The sequence below is a fragment of the Brachypodium distachyon genome, chromosome 2, assembly GCF_000005505.3.
Source record: "Brachypodium distachyon strain Bd21 chromosome 2, Brachypodium_distachyon_v3.0, whole genome shotgun sequence".
NCBI lineage: Eukaryota > Viridiplantae > Streptophyta > Magnoliopsida > Poales > Poaceae > Brachypodium > Brachypodium distachyon.
Genome location: NC_016132.3, coordinates 39003499 through 39021478, shown reverse-complemented (window position 1 = coordinate 39021478; position 17980 = coordinate 39003499). Strand labels below are relative to the sequence as shown.

Sequence of the window (17980 nt, the reverse complement as noted above, 5' to 3'; positions counted from 1 at the left end):
AAGTGACTCAAATTTGTTCAAATATAAATGCATCTATATCTAAAATGTGTCTAAATACATGTAATAGAATGTCAATTAATATGGGACCGAGAGAGTACTCAGCAGAATATTTGCTAACTCTGGAGTGCAATTTGAAGATCTAACTTAACCATCAGGAACTCTCCCCGAAATACCAACCGCCCTTCTTCTGGCTAGGCTAGTTCTTCAAAGCAAGCAAGCAAGTGCCTGCAGACTGGCCAAGGGCCAACGAGGATGGGCCATACGGGGACACGCATACCGTACGGCTGGTTGCAAGATCTAGAGCGACGAGTGAAGCGAAATGGACACGCATATCGCAGCATCTGAATTCGCTCATAACATCCATATCCTAAAGCCGAAGGATTCTTCGCTCCCTCCGCGCTCCACGACTGCTCGAGGGTTTTTTCTTTTTTGTTTCAGCGCGGGGATTTCTGGATCCAGACGGCAGTGGATGCTTCAAGATGGTCCACCTGCCGTTCGTCGGTAAGGCGGTTTCCTCCACACTCTTCCACTATCTTCCGATTTGATCTGTTGTTCGTTCCTTTCACGATCTTCCGTCCTGGCCCGATTTCGCTTCTTCTCTCCGGAGCCCGAGCGCGCCTCCGGCGGGATTTGTTCTGCTGCTTCTGGACCTGGAGGCGGCCGTGCGGACGGAGATGTACTCAGTGTCCATGAAGAGGAGAGGCACAAACCCACACCATGTTGATTGCAAAGCCGTAGTACATTTTTTACTTTTTACTTTGCACAGCTCCATCTTCCTCCGAATGCATGCCAAGGAAATCTTCGAAGCGACGCACGGCTGGAATCCTTTACGGCAGCGCCTGGAAGTGTGACGGTGGTTATCAAAACGTTGGGGATCTGGAGCTTTTGCATTCTGCTGTTGATCTGGGCTCAGTAAGGATGACTGAGGATCTGGTGTTGGGAGAGGGCTGCGTCAGGCAGACAGGAGCAAAGCTCTGACGCTGAAAGGAGTTTCCTGAAGACGCCAGGCGCTCTGCTCTTTTTTAGTTTGCTTGGTAGTGTTAGTCTACTGTCTGCTCCTGGACCTGTAATCTCCTCTTTGCTTTCGTCTTTTTTACTGTCTGAACTGAACCTGTAGAACCAGCTGATTTCGTTAATGAAATCGGAGAGGGCGAGCCTCTCTTTTTAAAAAAAAAAAAATCTTCCTCCGAATGCATGCCAGATCATGCTATTGAAGAATTAGTACAGAAGGCTAAGACTGGACGAGCTGAATGATTTGGATTATTTCCTCGGCGATGTTGATACAATCCGCTGTGATGGTCGAGCTGGTGGTAAGACGTAACGTCTCTCTCTGCATCTCAATTGATTATGTTTAGTATCACTTTTCCCTCTGAAGAAACTTTGAGCTGATTTTGTATGTCTTCACTCAAGCTAATTATTTTTTTAGCTGTAGGAATTTTGGGCCTGGAAGCAGTCAGAGAATTGTCAGCCCCATATGTATGATTGTTCTTTCGTTGGATTTTGATAATGCTTTTCTTTAAGCAAGTATGACAGATTATGAGTTTTTTTGTAGGCATGCTGTAATCGTTGCTTTGGGGTGTCAATGCTGAAGAATTAGATGGGGTGATCTCATAAAGAGGCAAAGTGGTTGCTTTCATTTTGGGACGCGCATTCAGGATTAATATTTATTGGCATGTCGATATTGATGTTTGTTCCATGATCATTCTTGGTTTTGGTGGTGATAACTCCCAATGGTTTTCTGGTTTATAAATTGGATACTACAATGCTCAGTTTGTGGGCAGGTTACGGTTTCAAAAAATGTCTTAAGCGAGCCAAGTTGTGGTTTCTCTCCATTATTTCTCACCGTTTATGTTTTCTTTTGGTTGTTGATAAAACCCTCCCGGTGAGCGCATGATGAAGTAAAGTATACTCTATTTTTGATACACATAACTTCAATTTGGGATTGGTGGTGAAATCGTATCGTTGGATACTCGTGAATAACTGGAAGTGGAGCTGTCAGGTTCTGATCCGGTGACGCGGAGGCAGTGAAGCTTGATGCGGCAGCTAGGGATGAAACGATGCCACTGGGAATCTCAATATTGACCCAAAAGTAATGGTCGGTGCAGGGAGAAAGAGTGGTTCATCGGGCGGCGGCACCGGCGAGATGCTCCGGTAGAGATGGGGATTTCGTGGACTCCGCGAGCCGTTCCACGACGGTCCATCAAAGTTTTGCGCTATGTCCGTCTGTCCGCAAATGGGCTTTCGCAAGCAGACGAGACGGCCTTAAGCCCGTGTCCACAGGCGAGCAAGTGGTACTGGTGTCCAAGTTGGTACATGTTGTACCGTTGCGACCATAAAAAGATGTATGGTGTTTCGATTTTCCCACAGCAGCCGGTTGTTTCGATTTAACGGCAGCGCGGCGAAGCGCCCGTATCCAGTGTAATGTAATGCAATGGCGACCACGTCCTGACAAAAAGAGAGAGAGACGAAGAATATGCATCAACTAACCAATGGCAGTTTCTGTTTTATTGATCAGTTGGGCCGGCCCAGAAACAAATAATATTAGCTGCGAAAAAGAAAGAAATAAAAACAACGGGCGGCGATTCTTCCCCATCTTCTTCCATGGCACGAGAGCAGAGGAGTAGGCGGGTGGATCTGCGGCAGCGGAAGAAGCAGCCGGAGGAGGAAGAGAAGGAGCCTAATCCCAAGCAGGGGAAGCACGTCTTCACCCGATTCCCCCACGGCAACCTCGACCTCGACGTCAAGTATACGTACTCCACGCCCCCTCCTTTCCCCAATCCAGCAATCCCTCCTGCTTTCCCTGCAATCCAGGGATTCGATTGTTCTGTGCTCGACCAGAGGTTTTTAGCTTGGGGGGTGGTCTGGTCCGATGCCCTATGTCCGTCTGATGCACCAACGGAAAGGGGAATGCACTTAATTTCCACCACGACTGAAAAAAAAAACCCAGCTCAATTACCAGGAGCACGTTAAATGAACAAGAATATGGCCCTTCACAAAAGGTACCCAATTGTTGATTTAGCAAACGATGAACAATACATCCATCATAACATTCAGAGAATAGAAACAGATTAAAGTGCTAGCCAGCCAACATGAAGCTTCCGTACATATGCAAGCGAGATGCATCCTTCCAGCTCCAGCATTAACTAAGCTGCTTGCTAACAGAATGAAATGAACCCAAAGGAAGACAATAAATACATAATGCAGTTACAAGTGCAAGGTTTTTTCTGAATTGGCACCAGGAACAAGAAAATCGATACGGAAACAGGGCAAAGTGCTTTACTGCGAATCGATCAAATCAATGTCACTTGGTTGTTTCTTAGAAGTGCAACAGGGGTGAGATCGATGAACAACAATTCCAACTCCTGGTAATTAAGCTGAAGCTGCAAATAAACAGAGTTGTTCATCCAAGTTAACGGACGATTATTTGATCAATAAATCAGGGCCAGAGATCAACTACAAGCGAGTACATATATAGTAGCAGAGATTATCAATAATTCTGTAGAGGACTTCAGAGATGGACGTGTAAGGTGTTCTTTAGATGGCTGTACAATAGTATTGCTCAGACTATATATTGGGCCCACGGAAGTTGTGTAGTCACGTCGTTTTTTTTTATTTGTACGGAAGTGAAACAACAAATAATGTAAACAAAAAGAAGGAATGAGCATGTAGAATCTTTTTGATGACGGATAGACATGTAAGTTAATTAATTAATGTCTACAGACGCCAGCTGAGAGAACGGACTTACTGAAATGACTGAACCCAAGTGTGGGGCGGTTGGGATGAGCGTCTGCTGCAAGCCTCACTGCAGCATCTGCCTCCTCACACTCGTTTGAAGTGCCGCCAGCTGCTTTCTCACGCCAAAGGATAACATCGACTCTCTGGAGGGAAGGGAGGTGCTCCATGCTGACGTCCAGTTCTCCACTAGCGATGTGCGATGCTCGGGCACAGAACTCAAGGTGTTCAAGCCTTGGCATAGCTCCTTGTGGAAACATAGATGGTCCAGTCTGAAAACGATAGAAATGGCATACCCTCAAACATGGGAATGCATCAGCACCAACGATGCACCTTTCTACGCGAGTGCACTGATCTTTGGTGGTCCACAGGTGGAGATAACAGAGAGCGGGCAGCTTCCCAAGGATCTGAAAATCAACCTCCAGACACACTCTATCCACACGTAATCTTAGGGAGGAGAGGAGCGGAAGCGATGCTGAATTAATCCAAGTTGGCAATGTCGAGGTACATTCATAAAACACAATGCTACGGAGGTAAGGAGGGGGCACCAAGCTGTTGCAGCAGACATCAAACCTTGCATTATTGCCTAAATTATCAATTGTTAGACTTTGCAATTTCTGTAGATTGCCCAGGGACACCACCAAAGAACTACACACGCTCTCATCATCTCCATCCAAATAAATCTCAAGCACCCTCAGCTCCAGCAACTGGCCTAGCTCTTTCTCAATAGCGGAAGAACCATCAACCCACAGTCCAGTCACCTCTTCTAAGGACGCCAGGTTCCCCATCCCAGTCGGTATTTTTGTATTCTTCCAATAAAGGTGTAGGCACATCAAATGTTTTAGATGAACAACACGTGATGGCACCACTAATGGCTCCTTTGATCCACTTCTTAAGTCCAAAGTCTCCAGAAAGTTCAACTTCCCGATTTCTACAGGGAGAACGCCAACACATGTATCTCGTAGCCCTAGGTACCTCAGGTGCAATAAATTCTCAATTGGCTTAAGATCAATCTTGTGGCCACATTTCCCAAAATTGCAACCTTCTAAATCCAATACACGCAGAACTTGAAAGCAAGAAAGAGCAGTCTGCATCAAATCAACATCAGTTCTAAAGAGAGTAACAGACCTCAGCTGCGACATACTCGTGACATCAACCCAATGTGTGGTGAGCTCTGACATGCTATTCTGAAAGGATAACCGGCGAACTTTGCTGTGTAAATTATGTTTGCTTTGTTGGGTACCATCTAGTATAGTGACAAAGTTCTCTTCGCTGGACATGGAACATATGAGATCAAGTACCATGTCATGCACACGGCAAGCTACCACCTCGTGTCCATAAAGATCATAAACTGGCTGAATCAAATTTCTATTTGCGAGCTCATTGAAATAACTTTCACCAAGCTCATAGAGTCTAGTTTCTTGTTTTCCACCTTGCACAAAGCCTTCAGCTATCCACCTCCATATCAACCGGTCTTTCATAATCTCAAAATCTTCCGGGAATATACTGAGATATAATAAGCAAGTCTTTAGATGAGAAGGTAGATCATAATAGCTAAAGGATAGTATTCTCTGCATGTCCTTCACACTACCACCTTCTGCCAGACCACGTCCAATAGAATTGAGTAAGTTGTCCCATTGATACTTTGGCTTTATCTGTTGATCACTGCTAGCTAAAAGACTAGCTACAGTAATGATGGCTAGTGGTACTCCGCCACATTTCTTCAAGATGTTTCTGGATACTTGTTCGAATTCATGAGGGCAACCACCGCCTTGAGGAAATATTCTTTTATAGAAGAGCTTCTTGGAGTCATCTTCGGTAAGAGGTTTCATTGGATAAATTATGTCATCACTGGAAGAGCAGCATGCTTTAGAGACACTGCCTATGCGGGTTGTAGTCATTACTCTGCTACTGAGATTGTTGTTGGAGAAAACACACTTGATAAATCCCCATGCTTCTTCGTCCCATATGTCATCAATTACTACGAGGTACCTGCGTTTTTGTTTTTTTAGTGTTATTTTGCAAGTCAACAAGTATAACATGGTTTACCTTTTATCCTTATGTTTGATGTAGAATTCTATCAGCACCAAATTAATTATGAAGTGGTATTGACTCAAGAAATTTGTACCAAAGATTAATCATTTACAAACACATACAATATGCAGAGGTGGGTGATGCATACAAAACATTAAAGTAAGCCAACAACGACAACCGTTAAAAAACTAACACGGAGTTGAGTAGCATTAAATATACATGCAATCTAGTAAGTAAAACTGTGAGCATTCGGTGGCGTCATACATACCTCTTATTCTGAAGAAACATTTTCAACTCATTGATGAGTTGTTGTTCATCCCTAGCAGCTTCATTGATGCTGGCATACTTACTCTGGTCAAGTTCATATAGCACCTTCTTGTAAATCCTTATCATGTCAGGACTGCGAGACACAGAAACAAAAGCTGCACAATCAAATTGCCCTTTGATCTTGTCATACACTGCTTTCGCAAGAGTTGTCTTGCCCAACCCACCAAATCCAACAATAGACAAAGTCTTTAACTGCTGCTTGGACTGCCCAAAGTGCTCATCACCATCAGACAGCAGCTTCGTGATCAGCTCCTCTCTCGTGTGCTCAATGCCAACGAGTTCGGCGACATCTTTGTGCACAGCCTTCAAGCGAGGATCTATGGCATCCCCCTTACTGTTGGCGTGTGCATCAAGCATATACTTTTGGCGCAGGTCCCCCAACTCATCGGCAAGCTCCCGTGCTTCATCAATGGCATCAGAGATCTGATGAAGAGCCTTACCCTTGCTAAACAGCTTGGTGGTCTTCTTCAGGAGCTTCTTGACTCTGTTCTTCAAGTTGTTCGGGCCACGCTCATGGCCATCGTCATCCTCCACGCGCACGATGAAAGTGTCGACGGCGTCTTCCATGTTGTAAGAGAGATCCCTGACCTTACCGGCCCAGATGCGGACCTGGTCGTCGAGCTGGTCCGGAGGCACCTCGCTCACCTTGCGGAGGACGGCGTGCATCATCTCCAATTCTGTAAGTAGAGATTTGACCCCTTTCTTCACACGTTTCTCCAGGTTGTATTCCTCGATGAGTAGGCGGCCGAGCTTCTCGAGCAAGGGGGTCATCGCCCCTGCCGTGATATCCATGGCTACTTCAATTCAACAAGTAGGGTGTGAGTGTGTTGATCTGGAGTGAAGAAATGGAGGACCTTCTGGACTGACTGATGGGAGATTGGTGGCGGCGAGGATCCAGCTACAGGTGTGTTCTTGCAGCGGGGTTAAAGGTAGCTCTGGTGTGCTGAAGAAGTGGATCGATGGAGGTCTGTTCTTGCAGGATGGAATCCAGCTACAGGATGTGTTCTTGCAGTGCTGCTAATGCTAGCTCTGGACAAATGGTTTGATGGATGTTTGTTCTTGCAGCGGTGCTAGTGCTAGATCTGGACAATTGGATCGATGGAGGTCTGTTCTTGCACTGGTGCTAATGCTATCTCTGGGGGGAAATGGAGCAACTGATGGATTGGTTGGTAAGGGGGGAATCTAGCTACAGATACAGATGGAGTGAGCAATCATCGACCGGCCGACAGAGTCCATGTGCTTGTGTGTGAGTGAGTGACCCCTCCTCCTTTAATTGATGCAGTGAGAGCATTTGATCATTTGGATGCTTCACTGAAAGCAGTACGGGGATAACATTGGACCGCTGGTGCTGCTGTCACTGTCTCCCTCTCCCCTCCTTGGCAATTCGATACATGTACATCCGGGCAACCAAATAAATATAGTACTCAGAAGCAACAGCCAGTAGTTGAGCGAGTCCGTGGATTTCATTCCAACTTCTGGTACGATGCAAAACCAGAATTATCTCCTCTGTTTTCCTCCAAGCAAAACTTGTACTAGTAGTATACTGTACCCTATGATTATGATGTGGTAGGAGATGTACATGGAAAATTACGACAGACATTATAACGATGGCTCAACCACCCCTCCATTGACCGACCCATGGGAACAGCGTCGACAGAAGCAAGAAGCCGATGCAGAAATAATTCTTTCCCAGATCCTACTTTCAGTGAGATCCTGGTGACTGAAAAATCTAGTACTAGCTTACAGGGAACACCAGTGCCAAAGATCAGTGTTATGGAAGAACTCCAGCGGCTATTGCTGCTACTGTTATTATGCACGCGAAGAAGTGTGTGGCGTGTGCCAACTGCCAAGAACCAAAAGGATTCGAAGTCTTGGAACCGGAGACTAGACTAGCAATTTAGAATCAACAACTGAAGCATGCACCCAATCATAATTAAAAGTTCCATTATTCGAAGAAAAACGGAATTAAAAAATAAAATAGAATTCGTTTATCATAAGTAAACTGAAGCTTCCATGCATCCCTTCTAGCATTAGTGTTGCAAGCTTAGCTAACACCATACACTGAAATGAAACTATTCGATCCTCCAGCTGAAGGAAGCAAATAAAAGATACAATTGGATAGATTGTGGACACGGTGGAACAATGTGTCTAAAGACAAGAGCACACAAATGGAAGAAAATTGATTGATCTCGACGATGAAGGAACAGGAATGACATTAACGCCCGACCATGATAAGCATTAGTTGTGTTGATCGTTGAGGTCGAGTGAAATCAACTCCCGGTAAAGCTGCAATACAATGACATGTGCAAATTGCTCGGTTAGATGCGTTGACGATTCACTGTAGCCCAAAAACAGAGTTTATACAACAGAAAGCTAACAACTCGTTTGGAAATGAAATGAAATCCAATATTTGATAGGATTTCATTTGGTTAAATTTAAATTCCGGGTTCAAAAATCATGTTTGCCTACTACATGGTTAGAGGAACTAAGGTTAGTTGTAGTGTGATTCCATTGCATTTCAAATTGAATCATGTAGCCAATTCGGTGCCAACCAAACAAATTGGTTTCTAGAATTCAAAATGAATTTCAGAATTCTACCCCAAATGATTGGTGCCAAACGAGTTGTAAAAGTTCTCGGCTAGATTAATTATGACAGCAGGACCTGTACATTATATATGCTGCTTTGAAAATTGAGATACCCAAACTATTGAAATGAACTGGAAATTGGTTTTTTTGTTTATGCATAACTGAACGTAATAAACTTCGGGGCTACATATGTTGTGAATGATATGTGCAGTCGTGAATAACATAAGTGAATTGCAAAAAAGATGATCTTAATTATGTCATGTATGAAGCTGATTGTCATGTATGTTTTGGTGGGCTAGATGCGGCTGCTCACCTGTGGGTTTGAATGAATTTATTATTATCAATGAACACGACTGCAGGCTCCCCCTCCTCTTCTTCCTCTGATTCTTGGTTGTTAGTTAAACTGAAAGAACAAATGACTGAGGTTAATAACAGAATAGTTTCTTTTTCATATGAGAAGAGCGAGTAGTTAACAGATAAAAGAAATTGGACAAAGCGACGCCAAACCTAGCAAGAAATGGAGGGACGGTTTGGATTGGCGTCCGCTGCATGCTTCAGGGCGACGCGCGCTTCCTCCAACCACAAATCCACGTTTTCCTCGGGCAAAAAGGTAACGCTGACTTTCTGGAGGGAAGGGAGATGCCCCATGGCCACGTCCAGCTCGCCACTGGCGATGCGTGACGCTGGTGCCCAGAAGTCGAGGGATTCGAGCATCGGCAATGCTCCTCGTGGAAACATAGATGGCACCGTTACAAATTTTTTGAAATTGCAGTCGATCAAATATGGGAATGCACCGGCACCAATGATGGGCATCTCTACACAAGTATGCTGACATTCGGTGGTCTTCAGCAATAATGATAGAAGAGCTGGCAGCTTCCCTATGATCTCAATGTCCTCACCCCGCACTTCATCCACAACTATATATAAGAACCGCAGTAGGAGAAGCGATGTAGAATTAATCCACCTAGGCACTCTTGATGTACATCTACGAAACTGGAGGATCCAGAGACTTGGAGGGGGCACCCAGCTATCCCAGCAGCCATCAAATCTTGTACAATCCTGATTCTTGATTAACAAAATTTGCAATTTCAGCAGATATCCTAGGGACTCAACCAAGGATTTGCACGCCCTCTCGTTGCTTCCATGCAACCTAAGACTGAGCACCCTCAGCTTGATCAGACGACTTAGCTCTTTCTCGAAAACCTCAGAACCATCCACATGCACTTCGTCCAGCACTTCTAAGCACACCAAGTTGTCCATCCCGACAGGCATTCTCATATCATTGTCAACTCTTAGGCAAATCAGACGTCCCAGCAAAACAATACTTGATGACACCACTAAATTATTTCCTCTCAAGTCCAGTGTCTCCAAAAACCCTAACTTTCCTATTTCCATTGGGAGATCCTTAACACGTGTATGTGCTAGCCCTAGGTACCTCAGGTGAAACAAATTCTCCAAATTCCTAAGATGTATCTCGTGGCTACTTTTCCCAAGATTACAACCTTCTAAGTCCAATACACGTAAGAACCGAAAGCTTGGAAGAGCTTGAATCAGATCATCAACACTTCTTAAGAGAGTTACAGACCTCACTTGTGACATGCGTGTGGTGTCCACTTCAGGGGTGGTCAGCTCTGGCATGCTATTATGAAATGATAACCTACGAACCTTGCTCTGCGAACTGGTTGTGCTTCCCTCGGTACCATGCAATATAGTAACAAAATTCTCTTCACTCGACAGGGAACATATAAGATCAAGTATCATATCGTGCACACGACATGCAATTGCCAGGTATTGAGCATTGTCGTAGTATATTGGCTGGATCAAGTTTCTATTAATAAGCTCATTAAAGTATCTCTCTCCAAGCTCATAAAGACTAGTGTCTTCCTCCGAACTCTGGACAAAGCCTTCTGCTATCCACCTCCATATCAACCGGTGTTTGTCGATCTCGTAATCTTCTGGGAAAACACTTAGATATAATAAACATGTCTTCAGATGAGAAGGCAGATTGTAATAGCTGAAAGATAAAATCCTTTGCATCTCATCAAGACTAGGATCTTCTGTAAGTCCACGACCGATAGACTTAAGCAAAGCTAGCCACTGATCCTTTGGTTTTACCCGTTGATCACTCGCCAATAGACTGCCTATAGTGATTAGGGCCAGTGGGACTCCACCACATTTCTTCAAGATGGCTCTTGATACTTGCTCCAATTCACGAGGGCATCCACTTTCTTGACCAAATACTCTTTTATTGAAGAGCTTTTCAGAGTCATCACCAGAAAGAGGTTTCATCTCATAAACTATGTCATGACTGCAAGAGCAACATGCTTGAGCTACAGTCATTATGCGGGTTGTCGTCATCAGTTGACTACCCATGTTGTTCTTTGAGAAAGCACACTTGATAATTCCCCATGCATTGACATCCCAGATGTCATCAATTATGATGAGATACCTATATGAATTTTTGAGAGAGTTAGTTTGGAAATCAATCAAGACATTACCAGCAGGCTTATATTGTTACAAGCATTGCTTGTTTATGCTGATGAGAGACATGGCACATGACAGTAGTTGCATTCTTCGGAATACACTCCTGACAAATTCATATGCAATCTTGGGAACAAAAAAGATCAGTGTTTATTACATACCTCTTATCCTGAAGAAACATTTTCAGTTCGTCGATGAGTTGTTCCTCATCTCTAATGGCTTCATTAATGCCTGCATACTTGTTCTTGTCGAGTTGATATAGGATCTTCTTGAAAATCTTCTTGGTGTCGGGATTCTGAGACACCGAAACAAAAGCTCCACAATAAAATTGCCCTATTATCTTGTCATACACTGATTTTGCAAGTGTTGTCTTGCCCAGCCCACCAAATCCAACAATGGAGATCGTCTTCAGTTGTTCCTTGGAACCCTTATCTCCATCAGACATCTTCCCAATCAGCTCATCTCGTGTTTTATCAATGCCCACAAGCTCCGCGACATCTCTGTAGACAGCCTTTAGCCGGGGATCAATGGTATCCCCCGCACTACTAGCTTGTGCCTCAAGCATGTACCTTTGACGCAGGTCGCCCAACTCCTTGGCGAGCTCCTGTGCTTCTTCGATGGCGTCAGAGATCTGATGTAGAGCCTTGCCTTTGCTGAACAATTTAGTTGTCTTCTTCAGAAACTTTTTGACTCGGTTCTTCATGTTGGTTGGTCCACGCTCACGGCCTTCCTCAACACGCACAAAGAAGCTGTCGACCGCGTCTTCCATATTGTAGGACAGCTCCCTCACCTTGCCCGCCCAGATCCGAACCTGCTCATCGAGCTGGTCCGGCGGAATGTTGCCGACCTTGCGGAGGACGGCATGCATCATCTCCAGCTCCGTAAGGAGAGACTTGACGCCTTTCCTCACGCGCTTCTCCAGGCTGAACTCCATAATTGACTTGTTGAGATGCGATGGGACCTTGGGACCGGAAAAACAAAAGGCTCTTCTCGGCTGTCGTGTTCTGCAGGTTAATTGATAAAATGACCTTGGATGCCATCACAAAGCAACTGGTAATTAGTTTATGGCAGCAACTGCTAATTTCAATCTTACTAAATCGCTCGGTAACCACGATCACGTGCTGGTTTTTTGGTTTCTAGACAGTGGCCGACATGCATGCAGTACATTAGATTAATTAATTGAAATCAGGGCTAGCTAGTTGGGGCCTAGCTGACATGAAAAACTCAGATCAAAACGTCTCCTTGAAATTACTAGATCTTCCCTAAATAAAACAATACTGTAAGCCCTCCATTCTGATTTACAGGACCATTCTCAGAAAATCTTAAAATCCAATATTACAAGGCCTTTGCCATGTCCTCCACTTAACTGCAAGTATTAATTAGTTGCCTTGATTTTCAATAGACGTTAATTCTCTTGAATGGATTGAACAGTTTTTGCGTTGTTACTAGTGTTTTGTTCTCAGCACCATGGTACGTGATTGTTCTCTCGATTGCCTTTAGGAATCATCACACAGCGTTTACAGGGTTGGAAGAACAGATACAGGAAGCCAGAGATAGCCAGAGGAAGAAGAAAGCCAAGTTTGCCGTGCTCATTTAGCTCTGAATCTGATCCTGTCTCCATAAACTTCAGAAATGGGCACACTTTTTTTTTACAGTAAAAGTGGGTATACTTTTAGTTTTGGCAGAAAGTTTAACAATGTCAGCATTCCTTGTGGAGATGACAGTACGGATAACTCTTCCAGTTACCCAATATTTGCAACATATCTAACCAACTAAGGTCTCTTAATTCAGCATCCCCAATTCAACAGAACAATTTCACCAAATTAGAGAACGGACGGGTGCAAGGATTTAAGGGGCACCAACCTTGGAAGAAATGGATGACCTTCTGGACTGACTGATGGGAGATTGGTGGCGGCGAGGATCCAGCTACTGAAATCTCCTTTCAATCCCAGAAGTTGGGACCAAACGTGGAGCAGATGGATGGAGTAGCTAGAAAGAAAAGTACTACTAAGTATTAGAATGCTTGTTACATTCCTACAAGGAATTAACTAGTGAATAACAATATATAGTTTTTCAGGGTTCTCCCATTGAGATGACTGGCCCTAAGCGAGGCATCTCATTTGCTTGCTCCGTTCTACTAGAGTTCGATATGAGGATTAAGAAAGGTAAGGAGGAAGATGATTTACAACTAATTGACGGGACAATAGACTACAACGACATAACGATACCTGATTCGGAACTATTCACGACTTGCATCGAAGGTGATTCTGGTGCGGTTGACCTCACTTTTGCAAGCGTTTGCAGGGCAGTGGAAGCCACAATACAAGTCATCATAGCAAAGGTGCAGAGTGGATTCAATCTGTCTCTCAGTGCATTTGTTTTTATTGATGATTCACATGAAAGAATTCAACTCTTTCGTGGCACTATCACTGAGTCATGTGGCTTGAGGAGGTTTGTGATTGCTGTAGAGAAGGATACTTGGACGCATATGAAACTGGAGGTAGGTAAGAAAAGCTATTACTGTTCCTTCAAAACGGACACCCATGGATGTGCCTGTCAAGAAATAATGCTGGACCTTGCCACTATCTCCGTGAAGGCGACATGGTCCATCCTGCCGCTTAATTAGTTGCGTTTCATATTACGTGTGGAGGCATAATTATGTGTCTTATGCATATTCTATTTTTTTAGTTGTGTTATTTGGTGTTAATTGGTACGGGATGTATGCATGCCCACTTAATTGGCAACCAATGGAGGCTCTAAACTAGAAAAGAGAAATAACATCAAAGTAGAGCACAAATTTAGGTGTGTGTTTCATCGATGCTGTTCTGTACGAGCGCTCATGTAGGCCGAGTTAAGGAGCGAAATCTAGGGAAAACGTTTTGCTCTCATGTTGGCCCAGTTAATGAGAATATAGGAAAAACGGCCCAGTTAGCTTGGGGACCTATCGTCTAAACCCCATCCGTCTTCTTCTTCCTTCTTCTTGCGAGCCAAGACTCGACTTCTGCTCCCACGGTCCCACCTCTCTCCTCACCCCACCCCATATTCTCCTTCGTCTGAGCTCCTGAGCCCGACCCGAGCCATTTCGAGCTCCATCCACAGGCGGCGGGCGGAGCTCCATTCGAAGACGGCGGCGCAGCTCAGTTCGAAGGCGGCGGCGGCGACGGTGAGTGAACCTTCATTGCATTCCGCAGCCAATGTATGTGTATGCCTTGGATTTGAACCGCGGAGCTTGATTTCTCTCGTTCCTTGCTAGGGTTTGCGTATCTTGGCCCCGGAAATCGATTCGAGGGGTGGTTATTAGAGGGATGGAAGCACCGGAAGAAGCTTCAGCCGGGTAATTTCTGTGCGCTCGGACATTAATTTCATTTTTCTCGCACGGATTTGATTTATTTGCCTCGGAGGGAACACATGCATTTGTTGCTTATTTGTATGTTTTTGCTAGGATTGATCCCGGGGACAAGACTGAGACCTTGGTCTTGAAATTTCTTCCATGTATTTCGAAGCTAGATGATGGTAGCGAGGCTGAGATTACTGGGAATTTGTTGATTCATTTGAAGATTGAGGCAGAGGAAATCACAGTTCAGAAATTCATAGAGGTTTTGGGTGAAAAGATAGCTTGGGGTTCAGGGCAGGAGGTAGAACTGAGCTGCTATGACGAAAAGGGGAACTATGAGAGGATCACTACAAACCCTCGGCTGGTTGGAGCGATCGGAGAGGGCCGGACAGGTAATGACTCTTCAGAGTTGGCCATTTTTGCGGAGCTAATTGATGCGAGTGAAGACTCAGTTGTAGGCTTTGTTCCATCCAAGGCTGCTGAGTCGATAAATGACGAAGCATTTCTATCAACGAGTGATCCTGTATTGAATGTGGCTGATTTGGGTCAGAACCAGATGCCGACGCCATCAGATTTGAATTTGCAGGGCGAAGGACCATTTGTTGATTGGAGCAAAGTTTATCTACCGGAGGCAACAGATTTTGCTCCAGAAGTTATCGACGAGGTTGAAATGTGCAAGCTGATGGGTATTCCAGTAGATGAAGATGTAGAAGAATTGTCACCGGTGCCCCCATCACAACCTGCACAGCCGGCACCACGAGCTTCATACCATGATGAAGTCACAAGGCTATTCAAGGATGCAGCAAATGATGTAGATGATGAAAATGATGAGGAGATTTGTTGTGTGTATGACGAAGAGCACCCTGTTTTTGAAGTTGGCAGGATGTGGCCTAACATGAAGGAATTAAAAATGTCTTTCAAGACATACGCTGTAAACAAAGGGTTTGTCTTTAGGACTGCATGGACTGACAAATACAGATATTGTGTGAAATGCAAGGGGGTTGATGGAAAATGGAGCCATGTCCATGGTATATGTCTGCTAGAAGGCTACCCGGTGGGACTGCTGCTGTTAGGGTCAATCGGATGCCTTGCGAGCATACATGTATGACAGCAGCAAGGAGAGTCACAAGAATGACATCTCAAGCATGGGTTGAAGAAAAGGTCATGAAGACGTTGAGTACAGCACCTAACACAACTGCTAAAAGACTGAAGAATGAGTTGGAAAGGGATTACAAGTGTACATTGAGTTATAGCACTGTTTGGAAGGGGAAGCAAAGAGCTTTGAAGGCATTATATGGTGATTGGGGCAATACATTTAGAATGTTGTACAACTTCAAAGCAGAAATGGAATTGCGGTCACCTGGGAGTATACTAGAGATCGACACTGTTGTACAAAATGGCAAGGTATACTTCTCTAGGTTTTTTATGGTTATGAAGGCTTGTGTAGATGGATTTAGAGAAGGATGCCGTCCATATCTGAGCGTGGATGCCACTGCACTGAATGGGAAGTGGAATGGACAGTTGGTTTCAGCCGTTGCTTTAGATGGACACAACTGGATGTTTCCGGTGGCAGTAGGTTTGTTCCAGACAGAGACAGAGGCTGACTGGACTTGGTTCATGTCTCAATTGCGTAGGGCTATAGGACCAATGTATCCCTTAGCAATATGCACAGATGCTTGTAAAGGTCTGCAGAATCCAATCCGTAAGGTGTTTCTACATGTAGAGCAGAGAGAGTGCTTCGGTCATTTGTGGCTAAATTTGATCAAGAAATTTGCAGGAGATGTATTTGGAAGGATGTGGCCAGCAGCCAGAACTTACAATAAACAAACTTACAAATATCATATGGACAAGATGTTCGTAGAGTGCCCTGATTTTGGTGTTTACCTCAGGACCTACCATTCGCTGTTATGGTACAGAAGTGGCTTTAATAGTGATATTAAGGTTGATCATATCAACAACCACTTGGCAGAATGGTTTAACAACTGGATAAGAGATATCAAAGACTTGCCTGTTCATGAGCTCATTCTAATAAGTTATGGACACTGATAAGAAGAGTAGGCATGTTGTCAAGATTGACATACATGAGTGCACCTGTCTTCAGTGGCAAGCAACAGGGAAACCGTGTGATCATGCTATAGTAGTACTGATAGGGAAAGCCCCGTTGATGATGGGAGAATATCTGCATCCATATTACTCGGTCGACCGATTTAAGGCAGCATAAGCAGGAGTTGTCGAGCCACTTACTGACCAATCTCAATGGCCTAAGGTGGACATAGAAGTTGATCTTTGTGCTCCCATGTTAGCTAGAAAAGCTGGCAGGCCAAAACAGGTGCACTTCAAAAGTGTCTTAGAGCGAGGTGGTAAACAAGGTCCGAAGAGTCAAATGAAAGGGGGGAAGTTAAAGGGAAAGACAGCAACCACAGATGCAAGAGATGTCAAGAACTGGGCCATCGCGCTGGTTCTGTATTTTGTGTTTTTACCCCCGAGAAACTGAAAAGGTTAGCCCTGGAGGGTCCAGATAACTCGTTGTGTGAATTTTTTGATCATGCCTCTTCCAAATCTTCATGTGTGTACATTGTTCACAGGGTTCATGGCAAGAAGAAGGCTTGAGGTACCACAAGCCAGTGGAGAACCACAAGGTCCACAGGCCACTGAAGAAACACAAGCCATTGAAGAAACACAAGCAACTGAGTTGGAGCCTGATGGTGAAGGGACCCCTCAACAAAGCCCTTTGCCTGTGCCAAAACTAATGAAGCGCGGGAGGGCCAGTGCCATTCCTTGCAGTCCAAAGAGGCCCAAGAAAGATCCACAAGCCACTGAAGAACCACAAGCCATTGAAGAAACACAAGCAACTGAGTTGGAGCCTGATGGTGAAGCGACCCCTGAACCAAGCCCTTTGCCTGTGCCAAAACTAATGAAGCGCGGGGGTGCCAGCGCCATTCCTTGCAGTCCCAAGAGGCCCAAGAAAGATCCTTATGGAAAGGATTTCAAAAGATTTAATGATCACGTCATTAGTGAGGAGAAATCAGAGGCATCTTGCAATGTGTTGGTTGGTAATGATATTGATGCCATCATGCAAGAAGTTGTCAAGTGTGGGGCACCTGAAACAAGTGATGAGTATTATATTGCTACAAAGTTGTTTAGTAAACTTGAAAATAGGTGTTTCTTTTATGCTATGAAGACAAGGGAGGGGAGGCTCCAATGGTTGAAGAGGCAGTATGCAGACAGGAAGAGGCATTAGAAATGACTTGTGTGTGTACTGATGCTTGCCTTAAGACTCACTGCTTGTTTAAGAATTGTGTCTGTACTGAACCAGTAACTTGTATTAGGTGCTTGATAAATGTGTTGACCATGTACTGATTGTTATAGTTGTTTACAATCTTCCTATCCGAGCAGCAGCATGGAAGATGGAGCTGGCGAACTGGATCAGACTCTGCAAGCTGAAGCTGCTTGGTCCAATGAGGTGGTATAAATTCTCTTTGGTCG

The 17980-nt window shown here is 44.6% G+C and overlaps 3 protein-coding genes and 1 long non-coding RNA gene across 6 annotated transcripts; 2 read left to right on the top strand and 2 right to left on the bottom strand.

The window, feature by feature from the left end:
* The first annotated feature begins 161 nt into the window (after positions 1 to 161).
* Positions 162 to 1922, top strand: LOC100844163. Its single transcript, XR_730770.3, has 3 exons — positions 162 to 1310; positions 1427 to 1476; positions 1553 to 1922. It is a non-coding gene; the product is annotated as an uncharacterized LOC100844163 (long non-coding RNA).
* Positions 1923 to 2463: 541 nt separating this feature from the next.
* On the bottom strand, positions 2464 to 7478 carry LOC100822850 (putative disease resistance RPP13-like protein 3). 2 transcript variants are annotated; one of them, XM_014899106.2, is made up of 3 exons: positions 6035 to 7478; positions 3746 to 5724; positions 2464 to 2929 (listed from the first exon to the last, which is right to left on the bottom strand). In XM_014899106.2, exons 1-3 carry the CDS (start codon positions 6883 to 6885, stop codon positions 2505 to 2507), a joined length of 3255 nt encoding a protein of 1084 aa, XP_014754592.1. In that variant the 5' UTR covers positions 6886 to 7478; the 3' UTR covers positions 2464 to 2504. The 2 variants fall into 2 exon arrangements, with proteins under 2 accessions (XP_014754592.1, XP_014754593.1); XM_014899107.2 differs by lacking the exon at positions 2464 to 2929 and adding an exon at positions 2967 to 3380 and having other exon boundaries at positions 6035 to 7470.
* A 540-nt stretch (positions 7479 to 8018) lies between these two features.
* On the bottom strand, positions 8019 to 13880 carry LOC104582776 (putative disease resistance RPP13-like protein 3). 2 transcript variants are annotated; one of them, XM_024459122.1, is made up of 6 exons: positions 13389 to 13880; positions 13024 to 13149; positions 11322 to 12188; positions 9187 to 11128; positions 8993 to 9082; positions 8019 to 8379 (listed from the first exon to the last, which is right to left on the bottom strand). In XM_024459122.1, exons 3-4 carry the CDS (start codon positions 12092 to 12094, stop codon positions 9187 to 9189), a joined length of 2715 nt encoding a protein of 904 aa, XP_024314890.1. In that variant the 5' UTR covers positions 12095 to 12188; positions 13024 to 13149; positions 13389 to 13880; the 3' UTR covers positions 8019 to 8379; positions 8993 to 9082. The 2 variants fall into 2 exon arrangements, with proteins under 2 accessions (XP_024314890.1, XP_010231846.1); XM_010233544.3 differs by having other exon boundaries at positions 11322 to 12164; positions 13389 to 13879.
* A 245-nt stretch (positions 13881 to 14125) lies between these two features.
* Positions 14126 to 17865, top strand: LOC100822539. The gene is made up of 4 exons (XM_024459123.1): positions 14126 to 14323; positions 14414 to 14494; positions 14603 to 16992; positions 17080 to 17865. The coding sequence occupies exons 2-3, from the start codon at positions 14466 to 14468 to the stop codon at positions 15600 to 15602; spliced, it is 1029 nt and encodes a 342-aa protein (XP_024314891.1). The 5' UTR covers positions 14126 to 14323; positions 14414 to 14465; the 3' UTR covers positions 15603 to 16992; positions 17080 to 17865.
* Positions 17866 to 17980: the final 115 nt, after the last annotated feature.

Coding starts and splice junctions, on each gene's coding strand:
- LOC100822539 (XM_024459123.1), top strand. CDS start 14,466: ATGGAAGCACCGGAAGAAGCTTCAGCCGG. Junction 14,495..14,602: donor CCGGAAGAAGCTTCAGCCGG/GTAATTTCTGTG, acceptor TGTTTTTGCTAG/GATTGATCCCGGGGACAAGA.
- LOC104582776 (XM_024459122.1), bottom strand. CDS start 12,094: ATGGAGTTCAGCCTGGAGAAGCGCGTGAGGAAAGGCGTCAAGTCTCTC. Junction 11,129..11,321: donor ATGTTTCTTCAGGATAAGAG/GTATGTAATAAA, acceptor AAATTCATATAG/GTATCTCATCATAATTGATG.
- LOC100822850 (XM_014899106.2), bottom strand. CDS start 6,885: ATGGATATCACGGCAGGGGCGATGACCCCCTTGCTCGAGAAGCTCGGC. Junction 5,725..6,034: donor ATGTTTCTTCAGAATAAGAG/GTATGTATGACG, acceptor ACAAAAACGCAG/GTACCTCGTAGTAATTGATG. Junction 2,930..3,745: donor ACTTGGGTTCAGTCATTTCA/GTAAGTCCGTTC, acceptor TTTTTTTTTCAG/TCGTGGTGGAAATTAAGTGC.